Source organism: Mandrillus leucophaeus, unplaced genomic scaffold (assembly GCF_000951045.1).
Source record: "Mandrillus leucophaeus isolate KB7577 unplaced genomic scaffold, Mleu.le_1.0 Scaffold1778, whole genome shotgun sequence".
Lineage (NCBI taxonomy): Eukaryota > Metazoa > Chordata > Mammalia > Primates > Cercopithecidae > Mandrillus > Mandrillus leucophaeus.
The window spans coordinates 16537-33716 of NW_012101785.1; the positions used below are offsets into that span (position 1 = coordinate 16537).

General features: G+C 39.2%; 1 protein-coding gene across 1 annotated transcript; it reads right to left on the reverse strand.

The window, feature by feature from the left end:
- Positions 1 to 899: 899 nt before the first annotated feature.
- On the reverse strand, positions 900 to 16056 carry LOC105537651 (DNA repair-scaffolding protein-like; the record flags this gene model as incomplete). Its single annotated transcript, XM_011977294.1, has 4 exons — positions 900 to 1063; positions 3764 to 3880; positions 11851 to 11917; positions 15892 to 16056. Coding segments are annotated over 4 exons (513 nt in total), but the record flags the coding sequence as incomplete, so codon positions are not given.
- Positions 16057 to 17180: the final 1124 nt, after the last annotated feature.

Below are 17180 nucleotides of genomic sequence, written 5' to 3' on the forward strand. Positions count from 1 at the left end.
AGGTTATGGACAGCAACTTGAGCTAAGATAATGAAGCAATGCCTTCAAAACTTCGAAGGAAAATTATTTCCAACCTAAAAATTCTATACAAATTTTCAGTCACACATCAAAATATGACAAAAGCATCTTCTGACATACCAAATAATTCCTCAGGAAGTTACGGTAAGATGTGTTCAACCAAAACAGGGTGAAAACCAAGAAAGAGGAAAACATGAAATCCTGGATAAAGGAGCACAATACAGGACAGAGGTCAATAAATTCCCAGAATGATAGCAAAGTCCGGGTGACAATGTTCGCGAAAGGAGAGAGGACGCTGAGTTCAAACTGGAGCAGCTAGGAGGTTGTGGGAAAGAGTTCTCCAAAAAAATGAAACTCACAGAATGCCTGCTGTCTGAAAATCTTAACAAGAGAGCTAGGCAATGATGAAAAAGTATTTTTTTCCATCAATAAGTAAAACTAGATGAACAAAAACCAAAATAATTATTAAGTCTAGGGAAAGCAAATAGTTGCAAAGGATAATAATATTTCCCTTGGCTATCAATATTATTTATTCACAATTGTGTAAAATGCTGAATATAATCTAACCAAACTTTGATATATCTGCACTGGGAGAACAGTAGGATAAAAAAAGTTCAGCGTGCAGTGAGGGTGGGAAGTGAGCGAGAAGAGAGATCAATATTTATCCACGTTGAGAAGTACAGCACAAGCACATTATTTAGAGATAAGCGAGTAAAGAAGAAAAGAATCCCCTAAGAGTCAAAAGTGGTTGTTCTTGAGGAAGGACAGGAAAACACACACACACACACACACACACACGCACACACACACACACACACAAAACAACTATGATTAGCAGATGTTATACAGAGACTAAAAGTTTTGAAATAATTCATTCTTACCTTGGGAAGCTCCGATAGCTTCTCATCACTTGTCAAAGACTGATTACTTGCACAAGAAGCACAGTCTGAGATTTCCACAGCACCCTCATCATCTTCAAATTCATTACAGTCACTAGCCTCTGCCCTGTCACTGTCGATCTCCCAGTCAATAAACTGTAATTCACCTAAAAAATACAATTTTTAACTTGCTTAATTATCTCCTTAATCTTTCACTTTTAAATCTCCTTTATTCTTAGTAGTTATCCATGTCACTTAGTAATTTTAAAAAACATATCTAGGGCCAGGCACAATGGCTCATGCCTATAATCCTAGAGCTCTGGGAGGCCAGGGTGGGCAGAATGCCAAAACTCAGGAGTTCAAGACCAGCCTGGTCAACAAGATGAAATGCTGTCTCTATTAAAAATACAAAAAATTAGCTGGACATGGCAGCGCACATCTATAGTCCCAGCTACTCAGGTGGCTGAGGCACCAGAATCGCCTGAACCCGGGAAGTGGAGGCTGCAGTGAGCCGAGATCGTGCCACTCAACTCCAGCCGGGGCAACAGAACGAGACTCTGTCTCAAAAAAAAAAAAATTTAGACAGTGAAAAGTATATTTCTACTCTCATCTCAAATCACTGTTTCTCCCAAATCTTACTCCAACTCCAATTTTAAGTTAACTACTTTTATTGTTTCTGTATCCTTGTAGAGTTTCTCCAGCATGTTTAAGCAAATAAACTATGTATTATTTTTTCCTCCTTTCTTACACGGCTAGACTTTTTCACTAAACATAATTAAGAGGATATAGTAGGATTGCTTGAGCCCAGGAGTTTGAAGTTACAGTGAGCTATGATCCACTGCACTCCAGCCTCGGTGACAGAGCAAGACCTCATCTCTTAAAAAAAACAGCCACTATAATGATTTTAACAGACTGAAGGTCCAGCCACCACTGAGAGAAGCAGATGCATAATGGCAACTGCTTCCCACATAAACATCAAATTCAGTCATGGAAGCCAGGCAGGGGAACACATTAGAGATTTTCCAGGCTGCTGAACCTTCCCAACAGGAAGCCAGGGACAGACAAGGGAAAAACACAAATGCCCTCAGAGCTGCCGCCAGTATCACACATCTTTGCAGCCCTCGTTCATTCACTCACTCCTTCATTCATTAGACAAAGCAAGTGCCTAAAAAGAGCCCATCACATCATTCAAGATACTCACAATACGAAATAAATACAAGAGAGAAAACAGCACCATTCCTAGCCTGAAGTAGCCCACAGATTAATACATATTGCAATGTGATGCATGCTATGAAATAACTGGCACTTTCATCACAAAACTTTTGTGGTCACAAAACTTTTAAAAAACAGGAAGACTGCTACTATTACACTTAAATTTGCATTTTACAGATGAGGAAATTGGATCTCCAATAATTTAAGAGATTTTCCGAAAGTTATAAAAACTTTTAGACAATTGCTAAAAACCAAATGGAAGGGAGGCTGGGCACGATGGCTCACATGTGTAATCCCAGCACTTTGGGAGGCACAAACCATACTATTTACCCATAAAAAGCATAAACTTTGTATTCTGAAATGTATGAAGACAAACCAAGAGTTATGTAACAATAAATTTAATTTACTATGGTCGAATTGCTATCAGCTTATATATAATCCTAAAATACCACTTCACCTGGTAACTACTAAAATGTCAATGGAATTAATAGTTACCAAAATGACATACAAAGTGGTCAAAAGAATTTAACTACCCTCCCGAGAAGCTGTCTCTGTACAAACCTAACCCTAGGTAACTAACATGAACTGTCAAGAGTTAAAAGTCACAAGCTTATTTTGAAAACATTAAGACATTTAAATATTCTATAGATTATTTGTATATTTTAAAAATTCTAAAAGGACATGATTTCCATAATTCTACATCTGTGGTTATCAACTAGGGGTAATTTTTGTCCTTCAGGGGACCCTTGACAACATCTGGAGACATCTTTGGTTATCATCACTGTGGTTGGGATCCTACCGTGACCCAGCAGGTAAAGGCAAGGGACACGGCAGAATATCCTATAGGCAGAGGAAGGTGCTACTCCCCATAACAAAGAATCATCTGGCCCAAAATGTCAAGAGTGTCAAGGATAAGAAACTCTGCTTTCAATTGTCTAAAACATGACACAATATAAAACGCCATCTGAATAGAAATTTGTCAGTACGTTACACCTCTACCACACACTGGTTGTCACAGTATTTACCCAACAGGTTGGGAAGAAGGCAGTGTGGGCGTGGCACTGTGTAGAAGGTGAAAGAACTGGCTATGGAGCAGAGAGACCTAAAACGGAATCCCAATCCATTCCATCAGTCCAAGCTTAAGTTGTTAACTATAAAAATAATATCTGTAATACCTATCTCCTAGAGTTGTTTTGAGAAATATTAAACAAGAAAATGTTTCTGAAGTGTTTAGCATAGAGGGTGGAACTCAGTAAAATCCTAATTATTAGAAAAGAATTTAATTTTCATTCTCTGGGACAAATGCCTAAAGGTGCAGTTGCTGGGCTATATGGTAATTGCATGCTTAGTCTTTAAGAAACTGCCAGACTCTTTTCCAGAGTGGTTGTACCATTTTACTGTACACCTGCAATGTACTGGTGATCCAGTTTCTCCACAACCTCACCAGCATTTGGTATTGTCAGTATTTTTTATTGTAGCCATTCTGATAGGTGGAATGTTAATGATAAATACTAGAAAGGAATGTAAGTTTCTTCCAATATTAAATCCAATATTTAACAGAAACTGGATTTCTAACAAAATTATCAATTTACCTTCACTAGTCCCATCTTCTGGACACACAATGTTCCTGTTACAAAATCTGTCTATTCTAGAGCAATGTCCATTATCTCTCTGTAATTGAGAAAGTGTCTTATCTTCATCCGAAAAATCACTTCCACTGGAACTCCATGTTATATCTGTAAGCCCACTGGTGCTTTTAAATGTGGTAGTTTCTGTTGAAGAAAAAGAAAGCACATAAATATCATCTCCTTATATGGTCATTTATCAGAATACAATTTTATGTGTGTAATTTTGCCAAAGTCACGAATACACAAAACTCTGTGATAGGAAAAGCAATGTCTACGTCAAATCTTTCTACCTGAAGTTCTATGCACAATCTCACTAACATTCTCTTGAGTTCGAAGCCAAGTTCCAAGAAGAAAAAGAAGTAGAACTGGTTAAGTTATACAAAAAAAGGAAAGTGACTAGAGCACAAAAGAAAACCAGAAAAATAAGACCTGAAATAACATTTTATAAAAGTATAACTTCCTGGGGTATTTGATGAAAACAAAAAAATTTTTTAAATGCAAAACACAAAGTCAAAACTTATGAGTAACAGGAATGCTTCTGTGTGCTTCCTTTGCCGTGCTAAGAGCTCTGGGAGCAGGGTGCTTAAAACACTTAAGACCAAACATTGTATTTAATTACACTTTTTATTTTGATATAATATTAGATTTATATACAGTTGTAAGAAACAACAGAGAAAACTCTTGTATCCATCACCCAGTCCCTCCAATGGTAACATCTTGCAAAACTGTAGTACAACACAACCAGGATACTGACACTCATCCAGTCAAGATACAGATCACTTCTATCACCACAGGATGCCTTGCATTACCTTTTTATAGCTACACCATCTCCTGGCCCCATACCAATCCCTGAACTCTGCCAACCACTACTCAGTTTTGCATTTCTGTAATTCTGTCATTATAAAAATGTTATATAATCGAGACCAGCCTGGCCAACATGGTGAAACCCCATCTCTACTAAAAACACAAAAAAATTAGCCGGGTGTGGTTGCAGGTACCTGTAATCTCAGCTACTTGGGGAGGCTGAGGCAGGAGAATTGCTTGAACCCAGGAGGCAGAGGTTGCAGTGAGCCAAGATTGAGCCACTGCACTCCAGCCTGGGCAACAAGAGCGAAACTCCATCTCTCTCTGTCTCCGTCTCTCTCCCTTTCTCTCTCCTCTCTCTCTCTCCGCCCCCCCCTCTCTCACACACACACACACACAGGTTATATAAATAAAATCACTATGTAACCTTTTAGGATTGACTTTTTTCACTCAGAATAATTTCTTAGATATTCATCTAAGTTATCAACATTTATTTTCTTTTTATTACTGAATAGTACACCATGATACTATGCACCATAGTTTGTTTAATCATTCACCTACTGAAGGACATCTGTGTTGTTTCTAGTTTGGGGCTATTATGAACAAAGCTGCTTATAAACATCTGTGTACAAGATGCTATGTAAATTTAATTTTCATTCTCTGGGACAAATGCCTAAGCATGCAGTTGCTGGGTTATATGGTAATTGCATGTTTAGTCTTTAAGAAATCACCAGACTGCTCTCCAGAGTGGTTGTACCATTTTACTGTACACCTGCAATGTACTGGTGATCCAGTCTCTCCACAACCTCACCAGCATTTGGTATTGCCACTATTTTTTATTATAGCCATTCTAATAGGTGGAAAACGTAGCCAGAATGGGGCTATTTCATCTTGGTAGAATCAAAAGTCAACAGCAAACTTTTCTGATATTGGTCAGAAAAGGAATATATACCTAATAAAAATCAATTATTCTGTTTATATTCATAATTATAAATATAATGCTAAAACATATATATGTACATATATACATACATATCTTATCCTACATGGTATATTTGATATATTTCAAAGCGCATTTCAATACACTATGAAATGAAGAGATTAGATATTTATAAAATTCATGTTTTACAAAAAATAAACCTAGGCTTCATCAGATACATATTTACAGAACCCCTCTGATACAGTAAACCATGAGGAAACAAAGAAAACTCCAGCCTAGGCAACACAGTGAGACCCAATCTCTACAAAAAACTAAAAAATTAGCTGAGCATAGTGGTGCATGCCTGTAGTCCCAGCTACTTGGAAGTCTGAAGCAGGAGGACGAGTTTAAGAGCAAATGTTTGAGGTTGCAGTGAGCTATGACTGCACCACGGCACTCCATCCTGAGTGACAGAGTAAGATCCCATCTCTAAAAAAGAAAAGAAAAGAGAAAAGAAAAGAAAACTCCTTCCCACAAGGAACATGTGTGGTCTGGAAGGAAACACTAATCATGAAAAAAACTAACACTATACCAGACGTATGTCATGGAATAGTGGTGGTACAAAAAAACTGAATGTTCCACTTTGCATTGATCAGGAAAAGAGGATTCACTAACACGATGATGTCTGAAAAAACAGTATTTACAAAGGCAAAAAACATGGAATAGTCAACATTTACTGAACACTTACTACTTTGTGCCACAAACATCTAGAATTACTGAAGTGGCCTATTGTTCATGTTATAAAAGGAAAAATAAACTATTCAGAACATCCTAAGAATCTATATCTATCTAAAAAGCTAATAAACTGGGTACTTGTAAGAGACATTATCGATCTCTATCATTATTGTGCATTTGAAAAGTAAGTCAAGAAGCAAGTTATCGACCGGGAGCGGTGGCTCACGCTTGTAATCCCAGACTTCGGGAAGCCGAGGCGGGTGGATCACGAGGTCAGAAGCTCACCACCAGGCTGGCCAAGATGGTGAAACCCCATCTCTACTAAAAATACAAAAAATTAGCCAGGCGTGGTTGTGGGGCCCGTAATCCCAGCTACTCCAGAGACTGAGGCAGACAACTGCTTGAACCCAGGAGGTGGAGGTCGCAGTGAGCAGAGGTCGCGCCACTGCACTCTAGCCTGGGTGACAGAGTGAGACATCATCTCAAAAAAAAAAAGAAAAGAAAAGGAAGTTATCACTATTTGCAAATTATAAAATGAATTCATGGAAAAGTCAAGAAACCAACTGAAAAATTACTACCATTAATAAGAAAGTCCAATAAAGGTGGCAAGGTACAAACAAAGATACGAAATCAAATTTAAAGCAGTAGAAAAAACAATAAAATACCTACAAGAAACTTAAGTGTCGCGGGAAGTCAGTGACCCCAAATGGAGGGACCAGCTGGAACCATGGCAGAGGAACATAAATTGTGAAGTATCATTTTAATATGGACATATATCAGTTCCCAAAATTAATACGTTTACAATTTCTGTACTTCAATCTCTGAACATAAATTGTGAAGATTTCATTCTAATATAGACATTTATCACTTCCCAAATAATACTTTTATAATTTCTTATGCCTGTCTTTAATCTCTCAATCCTGTTATCTTCGTAAGGTGAGAATGTACCTCACCTCAGGACCACTATTGTGTTAAACTGTACAAATTGATTGTAAAACACATGTGTTTGAACAATATGAAATCAGTGCACCTTGAAAAAAAAGAGAACAGCAATTTTCAGGGAACAAGGGAAGACAACCATAAGGTCTGATGGCCTGTGGGGTTGGGCAGAATAGAGCCATATTTTTCTTCTTGCAGAGAGCCTATAAACGGACATGTAAGTAGGGAAGATACCACTAAATTCTTTTCCCAGCAAGGAATATTAATAATTAAAACCCTGGGGAAGGAATGCATTCCTGGGGGGAGGTCTATAAATGGCCTCTCTGGGAGTCTCTCTCCTATGTGGTTGAGATAAGGACTGGTCTCCTGCAGTACCCTCAGGCATAATAGGGTGGGGGGAAAAAACCCACCCTGGTGAATTTGAGGTCAGACGGGTTTCTCTTCTCAAACCCTGTTTTCTGTTGTTTAAGATGTTTATCAAGACAATACGTGCACAGCTGAATATAGACCCTTCTCAGGAGTTTTTGATTTTGCCCTTTGCCTTGTGATCTTTGCTTTGCCCTTTGCCTTGTGATCTTTATTGTCCTCAGAAGCATGTGATCTTTGTTCTTCTTTTTGCCCTTTGAAGCATGTGATCTTTGTGACCTACTCCCTGTTCGTATACCCACTCCCCTTTTGAAGTCCTTAATAAAAACCTGCTAGTTTTGCTGTTCAGGTGGGCATCATGGTCCTACCAATATGTGACGTCACCCCTGGAGGCCCAGCAGTAAAATTCCTCTCTTTGTACTCTTTATTTCTCAGCTGGCCAACACTTAGCTAAAATAGAAAGAACCTACGTTGAAATACTGGGGGTGGGTTCCCCTGATACTTAAGAGACATGTAAAACCAAAGTACACGTTTTTAGACTTCAAAAGAACATAAAAGAACAAACAGAAAGACATATACTAAGATTTTGGATGATCTGATCAGAAAAAACTGACCTCACTGCCTTGAGGCTGAGCATCTTTTCATACATTTGAAAATCATTTATATTTCCTTTTTTGAAAGCAGTCCCTCCATAACCATTATTTTTGCAATAGTTATCTTTTTTCCCCTAGATTAAGTTCTGACGGTTCTTTATGAGAAAGATCAGCCTTGGTCTGTGACATGAGTCACAATATTTTCCCTGGTTTTTCTGAATTTTAAATTTTGTTTATGTACGTGTAATTTTTTGTAAGAGATGTGGTCTTGCTATGTCGCCCAGGATGGACTGCAGCAGCTGTACACAGGCATGATCACAGCACACTGCAGCCTCAAACTCCTGGGCTCAAGTGATCTTCCTGCCCTATACAATACCAGACTTATATATGTAATTTTGGCCATGCTATTTTTCCCTTTATGTTTAGGTGAATTTACAGCTTTATTCGTACAGTTCCTATGTTACGAATCATTCATTGAAAAGCACTTCCCAAATGTAATGCCTTTTTTCGGCCAGCAGCTGTGGTGCCTGAGAGGCACATCCAGGCAGTTTAGCTTCTGAGCCCATGTTCTTAACCATTATGCGTGGCTCCCAAGTCAGAGAGACCTGCAGTTGTTTTCACGATTAGTTTAGTGTGAGTATCTTAAGAAAATATGTAACTGTCTGATGCTTATGTACCATCTAATTTAAAAGGCAGGATAATCATTAGTTACGTCATTCAAAACCTCAGAGACCAGGACTCTAGATTTATAAATCCATGAATTATAGGCACCTGACTGCACAACTAGATAGTTAAAACCACTACCATCTCAAAAAAAAAAAAAAAAAAACCACTACCAGGAATTGATTAGCAACTCATTTTACTTGCTGAAAAGAGGGTGTCCTTGATATCAAGGCTCATTCCAATGGAACCGTAGGATAAATATTAGCCAGACTGAACATTTCTGGGTGCCCACTGTGGGCTAGGCACTGTCCTAGCACCCGGTGTTATGAGCTGAACTGTGTTCCCGCCCCGTCCCCCAAAATTCATATGTTGAAGTCCTAACCTTCTGTACCTCAGAATGTAACTTTATTTGGAGACAGGGTCTTCATAGAGGTAATCAAATTCAAGTAAGGTAATTAGGGTGGGCCCTAATCCAAGATGACTGAAATCCTTCTAAGGGGAAATCTGGACACAAAGACAGACATGCACAGAGAAAACAATGTGAAGAGACCTGGGGAAGAGACAGAGGAAGAACGCAGTATCTATAAGCCAAGGAGAGAGGTCTAGAACAGATTCTTCCCCCACAGCCCTCAGAATGAACCAACCCTGCCAACAGCTTCATTTTGGAGACTGGCCTACAGAACTGTGAGACAGTCAGTTTCTGCTGATTAAAGCCACCCAGTTTGTGGTACTTCCAAAGGCCATAATACAGCCTTTGGAAACTAGTTCAGCAGTGATATAAAGATGAGCAACAGATGGGGTCTGCCCTTAAGAAGCCAGTGGTCTAGTGGGGAAACAGGCAGGTCAAGAAATAATAATTATTAGTAATTTTTTATTAGCCGGATAATTTTAGTTTTTTCCTTTTCTCATTAGTGTCAATTGCTATAATATTCAAAGATCAAGTTCATCTTGGTTTCTAAACTTTTATAATATGTCGGGGGGGAAAGTATTTTTCTTTAGCAGATATGGCTTGAATCTTTTCTGGAGATTTTAAACATGTATAAGTAAATTCAACTTTGAAAAAGAAACATTAAATAAGTTGTTACCTTGTATTTCATAACAAAAATACATTTTTGGATGATTTTCCCATGCCACTACTTATTTGACCCATACTCTGGTGTACTTTCTACTCTATAGAATGATCAATATATTCTGAAAGGTGAGAAGAGCTTGTATGAATGTATAGTTACTTTATTTATAACATACGCAGCTTGCTAAGGCAAAAAATCATTATTAATAACTTAATAAAGGCTCGCTATTTGTAGTGGAGACTGATAGAAAAAGAGACTCGAGGAATTTCGTAGAACTGGTTCATTTTTAACAGGTTCATTTAAACTAATACTGAAGTATTAGTTTAAGACATCCTATTAACAAAAATTCCAGGATAAAAATTCTATACTACATTTTGGGTGAGGAGGCAGTATTTTTATGACAGCTGGGAAGCAGAGTCGGGGAACATGCTTTTGTAATGTGTGCCTAAGGTCAGAGGCTTGTCTTCGCCAACAGCTTCTGCAATTCCATCAGAAGATTATAGTATTTAAAAGATGTGTACAGTTTATTTCATAATACAACATTTTATAAATTTTAAAGAAACATTTTTGGTAAATTTTCTTTTTCATTTGTATAGAAAAGAATGCATGTCACTGAAATAATAACATGGTTTAGAACGTCACAGAAAGTTATGCCACTGACATACGAGCAACTGCTGTCATCAATCAAGCACCTACTGAAGCACCTCTAGGCATTTAATCTACTATTTTTAGCTCACTTAATATTCATAATAACCCAATGATTATACCCATTCTCCAGATACAAAACTGAGACTGCGAATGTTTAGCTTAGTTTTCAAAGATTATAGAGCTAGGATGCAGCAAGATCCCGGAAGTCACAAGCCCTCACTCTTCCCACACACCCACAGCGGGGCTGACTGCCTATGGCGGCAGAACCAGCGGCCAACCTAATATCCACCCACCCCCTCTTCATTACTAATAACCCCAGTTTTCTTTAGCAGCAACATACCTATCTAAAAATCCTTAATTTCACTAAAGTATCTTTAGTGGAGGTGACCCTTTGTAACAGGTTCTAGTCAAAGGTAGACTAGACTGGGAAGGGCATTCCTTCTCAAAAGAAAGGCAAAGCTGACTTGGCAAAAATCCTCAGCACCTACACTCTTCCAAGAATTCAGCCTGGAGAATTCAGCCACCACCTACCGACCATGAGAACCAATCCCACACTCAGGCTACAGAATTCAGAAAGAATTTAGCCCTCTGGATGTCCTGCTGCAGGAGACAAATTCAACCTCATTTATCCAAATACTCTAGTGTTTGAACAGTTTTCTACTACTTATTTAAAGTTCCCTAATTCATCAAGAAAGAATTTCAGAGCCTGAAGCTGTATAGTTCTTTTGGCATAGGTCACGTTTCCTTCCCAAATCTGATTTGAAAAAAAAAAACCACACAAAACCCTGGAGCTATGAGCATGAGCTAAACCTACTGGGCTCTGTGATAAAAATGAACTCAGGGGCCAAGCACGGTGGCTCACGCCTGTAATCCCAGCAATTTGGGAGGCCAAGGCAGGCAGATCATGAGGTCAGGAGATGAAGACCACCCTGGCTAACACGGTGAAACTTCATCTCTACTAAAAACACACAAAAAAATTAGTTGGGCACAGTGGCGGGCACCTGTAGTCCCAACTACTCGGGAGCCTGAGGCAGAATGGCGTGAACCTGGGAGGTGGAGCTTGCAGTGAGCCGAGGTCACACCACTGCACTCCAGCCTGGGCGACAGAGCGAGACTCTGTCTCAACAACAAAAAAAAAGAACTCAGCAAGGACACACACAAAAATGTTAGTTAGGTGGGCAGGAGAAATGGGGTAGATGGTGACAGCGACGACAGAGTTCTCAAAAATACCTTTTTACCTTGTCTTGATGTTTTTTAACTATGAATGTAGTCTCCCCAAACCATGTAACTTTTTTAAAAAAACAAATTTTTAAAATAATCACAGAAGGATTTATTAGTCTTATATCTTCTCTGTCAAGAAATCAACAAAATAGTTACCTTGCTTGGGTCTAGGGGATAATTCAAGGTGTTTTTCTGTAATCGTCTTCTCTTCAGCTGTTAATGACTGCAGGCAAAATAATAATCATGGAATTTATGTGACAAATGCAAAAAAAAACTTTTATAAAATATTCAAAATCTTAAACTATACTCTCCTTAACATATTCTTCTCTGATTTCCTTTACCAATTCACCAATTTCAGTATTCCCAAAGCATGTACTCCTTATATATTTATAAATTTGGTGTATTTTTCCAGAATCTAAAGAGATCTGACTGACCAAAACGTTTCATATTAACATTCAATGTAATATCTGCTCACTCATATGACTCTGACTGCCTATGAGGTACTCATTACTACTCATACCCAAATATCTTGAGTTTGTAATAGCATTCCTCCGTAAGTACACAAACACACAAAAATTATCCAGAACATCTCATTGCCAAAAGATTCTGAATATACAGGCATACCTTGTTTTATTGTGCTTCACAGATAAAGTGTTTTTTACAAATTGAAAATTTCTGGCAATCCTGTGTCAACCAATTCTGTGTGCCATTTTTCCAACAGCATCTGCTCACCTATAAACTTGTGTCTCTGTGTCATATTTTGATAATTATCCCAAGATTTCAAACTTTATCATTATTATTAAATCTGCTATGATGGTCTGTGATCAGTGATCTCTGGTATTACTACTGTAATTGATTTGGGGTGCCACAGTCAAAACCAATATAAGAGAGCAAAATTAATAAATGCTGTGTGTGTTCTGACTGCTCCACCAACCAGCTGCTCCTCCATCTCTTGCCTTCTCCTTAGGCCTCCTATTCTCTGCAACACAACAATATTAACATTAAGTCAATTAACAACCTTACAGTGGCCTCAAAGTGCTCAAACAAAGGAAGAACTGAACGTTTCACACCTTAAATCAAAAGTTGGAAATGGCCGGGCACAGTGGCTCACACCCGTAATCCCAGCACTTTGGGAGGCCAAAGTGAGTAAATCACCTAAGGTGAGGAATTCGAGACCAGCCTGACCAACATGATGAAACCCCGTGGCTACTAAAAATACAAAAATTAGCTGGGCGTGGTGGCAGGCACCTGTAATCCCAGCTACTCGGGAGGCTGAGGCAGGAGAATTACTTGAACCTGGGAGGTGGAGGTTGCAGTGAGCCAAGATTCCACCACCCCAAGTGACAGAGACTCCATCTCAAAAAAAAAAAAAAAAAGTAAAGAAAAGCTGGAAATGATAAAGCTTAGGTAGGAAGGCATGGCAAAAACTAAGATAGGCTAAAATTTAGACCTCTTGCACCAAATTGTTAAGCCAGTTGTGAATGCAAAGGAAAGTTCTTGAATGAAACTGACAGTGCTACTCCAGTGAATACACAAATGATAAGAAAGTAAAACAGCACTATTGCTAATACAGAGTTTTAGCAATCTGGATAGAAAATTGAACCGCTATAACATTCCTTTAAGCCAGAGCAGAATTCAGAGCAAGGTCCTAACTCTCTTCAATTCTACAAAGGCTGAGAGAGGTGAAGCTGGAGAAGAAAAGTCTGCAACTAGCAGAGGGTGGTTCATGAACAAATCATCTCCATAACATAAAAGTACAAGGTAATGCAGCAAGTGATCTAGAAGATCTAGTTAACATCACTGATGAAGGTAGCTATGCTAAATAATAGATTTTCAATAGAGATGGAAGAGCCTTATATTAGAAGATGATGCCATTTAAGACTTTCGTAGCTAGAGAGAAGTCAATGCTTGGCAATAAAGCTTCAAAGAACAGACTGATACTCATATTGGGGCTAACGCAGCTGGTAACATTAAGTTGAAGCCAATGATCATGTATCATTCTGAAAATCCTAGCGCCCATATGATAAATCTGCTCTGCCTCTGCTCTATAAATGTAACAACAAAGCCTGGATGACAGCACATCTCTTTACAGTATTCTTTACTGTAATACTTTAAGTCCACTGTTGAGACCCGCTCAGAAAAAAAAAGATTTCTTTCAAACTATTACTGCTGATTGACAATGCACCTGGTCACCCAAGAGCTCTGATTGAGAAGCACAAGGAGATTAACGTTATTTTCATGCCTGCTAACACCACTTCCATTCTGCAACCTATGGATCAAGGGGTGATTCTGACTTTCAAGTCTTATTATTTCAGATATACATGTCACATGGCTGTAGCTGCCATAGATAGTGACTCCTCTGATGGATCTGGGCAAAGTAAATTGAAAACTTTCAGGAAAATATTCACCATTCTATGTGCCATTAAGAACATTCATGATTAATGACAGAAGATCAAAATATCAGCATTAACAGGAGTTTGGAAGAAGTTGATTCCAACCCTTATGTATGACTGAGGAGTTCAAGACTTCAGCAGAAAAACTGATGTGATAGAAACAGCAAGAGAACTAGAATTAGAAGTGCAACCTGAACATATGACTGAATTGCTGTAATCTTCTAAGAGTTGAATGGATGAAGAGTTACTTCTTACGGATGAACAAATAAAGTAGTTTCTGGAGATAAAATCTACTCCTGGTGAAAATGCTGTGAACATTGTTGAAGTGATAACAAGGAATTTAGAATATGCTATAAACTTAGTTGATAAAGCAGTGTCAGGCTTTGGAAGGATTGAGTCCAATTTTGAAAGAAGTTCTATTACAGGTCAAATATTATCAGCATCACATGCTACTCAGTAATCTTTCATGAAAGGAATAGTAAATAGATGTGGTAAACTTCACTTTTACCCTATTTTAGGACACTGCCACAGTCACCCCAACCTTCAACCACCAACCTGATCAGTCAGCAGCCATCAGCATCAAAGCAAGACTCTCTCCCAGCAAAAAGATTACACCTTGGTGAAGGCTCCTATGATTGTTAGCATTTTTTTTTAGCAATAAAATATTGTTAAATTAAGGTATATACATTGCTTTTTTAGACATAATACTACTGCACACTTAACAGACTACAGTATAATATAAATATAACTTTTATATATACCAGAAAATCAAAGAATTCATGTGATCACTTTATTGCGATATTCACTTTATTGTGTTGGTCCTGAACTAAACCTGCAATATCTCCAGAGTATGCCTCCAGAGTAAACATGCATTTCTTGTGAAGAGTGGTATGCTAAATGGTTTCATCTTCTGAGAACATTCTTAGTAAATATCCTTCATTTACAAACAAAGAAGTAGAAAGGTTCTGCATGGATTAAAGAGGTACAGGTGTGAGCTGGGCATTGGGGCTCACACCTGTAATCCCAACTCTCTGGGAGGCGGAGGCAGGAGGATGACTTGCAGCCAGGGGTTAGAGACCAGCCTAGGCAACACAGCAAGACCCTGTCTCTACAGAAAGTTTTTTAAAAATTAGCCAGGCGGCCAGGCACACTGGCTTACGCCTGTAATCCCGGCACTCTGAAGGCCAAGGCAGGTGGATTACCTGAGGTCAGGAGTTCCAAACCAGCCTGGCCAACATGGTGAAACCCGGTCTCTACTAAAACTACAAAAATGAGCCGCGTATGGTGGCACGCACCTGTAATCCCAGCTACTCGAGAGGCTGAGGCAAGAGAATTGCTTGAACCTGGGAGGCGGAGGTTGCTGTGAGCCAACATAGCCCCACCGCACTCCAGCCTGGGTGACAAAGTGAGACTCTGTCTCAAAAAAAAAAAAAAAAAATTAGCCAGGCATGGTCCCAGCTATTTGACAGGCTGAGGCAAGATAGCCTGAGCCCAGGAGTTCAAGGGTTCAAGGATGCCCTGAGCTATGACTGCGCCAGCCTGGGCAACAAAGTGAGACTTTGTCTCCAAAAAAAAAAAAAAAAAAAAAGGTGAATACTAACTTGCCACGATTATTAAAGGAATGAAAGGGAAGAAAAGGAGTGTATCAATTACAGTGTCCTGAAAGAGTAAGAAAGGGAATGTATCAATTACAGTGTCCTGAAAGAGTAAGAAAGGGAATTACAATGAAATGTAATTACAATGTTCTGAACACTCAGGATTTCCTCTTTGGCATTCAGGGAAAACAATTCTACAGATACTTTACCGGAGTCCCAGAAGCGTCCTGAAACCCTTCTCCACACCTGAGCCATGCTTCAGAGAGAGAGGCAGCTGCCCCTGCTGTCCTGAGACCTGCTCTTCTGACCTGCAGTGGTCTTTCTCCTGGAAAGGATGGGCATTCTACATCCCAACTCCTTTTTCTCTGTGGAGATGATTAACAGAAAAATCAAAACAAAAAACCACTATCAACTTCATTAAATAGACATTAAGTTAACAATTTACAATCTGAAAACCCAGAAGTGTCATTAGTAAAGGCATAGTTTTTGAATGTCTCTAAATCTTCACATAAACAGCAACTGGACAGCAAAGCCAAAAACATAGAAACACAATTAATCAGCAAACTCCAAAACACAAGTGGGTAAAGACAAACCACCAACCCTCCAAAGTCCAGCATGGTATCAGTGTCTAAGAGGAAAGAAGCCAAGGAAAGTAAGAGAGCCAAGGAGGCCCTGAGAACCTAGACATCAGTGCTCACCACGAAGCAGAGCAGGTGACAGATCTGAGAACAGCACCTGAAACTAGGTGAGAGCAGGGGCTCTACGGTAAGAAGATGTGAAGAGATGGGAGCAGCCTGGGCCACCCAAAACTGGTCACCCTGGACTCACTTCTGGGGCCCTCACTGAGAAAGTGCTGGGAGTGGAATCTACTCAGCAGCACAGGGGTGGCAGAGACACAGAAAATGTCCAGATGAGCAGAGTCAGGGAGAATCTACAAGACCAAATACACAAGTGGCCATATTTTTACAAGCCATATGAAAACAACACAAGGTATGAAAGCTATGCTGAGCCAGGTGCCATGGATCACACCTGTAATCCCAAAACTTTGGGAGGCCAAGGCAGGAGGATTCCATGAGCCCAGGGGTTCAAGACCAGCCTGGGCAACACAGCAAGACCCCATTTCTAAAAAAAAAAAAAAAAAACTTTTTAGTGAGCTGGGCATGGTGGCACACGACTGTAGTTCCAGCTACTCGGGAGGCTGAACCAGGAGGATCACTTGAGCCCAGGAGTTTGAGGCTGCAGTGAGCTATGACTGCACCACTGCACTTCAACTCGGGCAACCCAGTGAGAGTCCACGTCCTTAAAAAAAGAAAAGAAAAGAAAAGCTATCCTGAATCCTGCCTCCTATCATTTCAGAAGACAGAGACATAAAAATAAGCAACAGGAAGGTATAAAAGCTAAATCCCATAAAATTATTATTAGGGAAAAACTAAGGAGAATAACATCCCAACATACCAAAAAAAAAAAAAAAAAAAAAAAAAAAAAAAAAAAAAAAAAA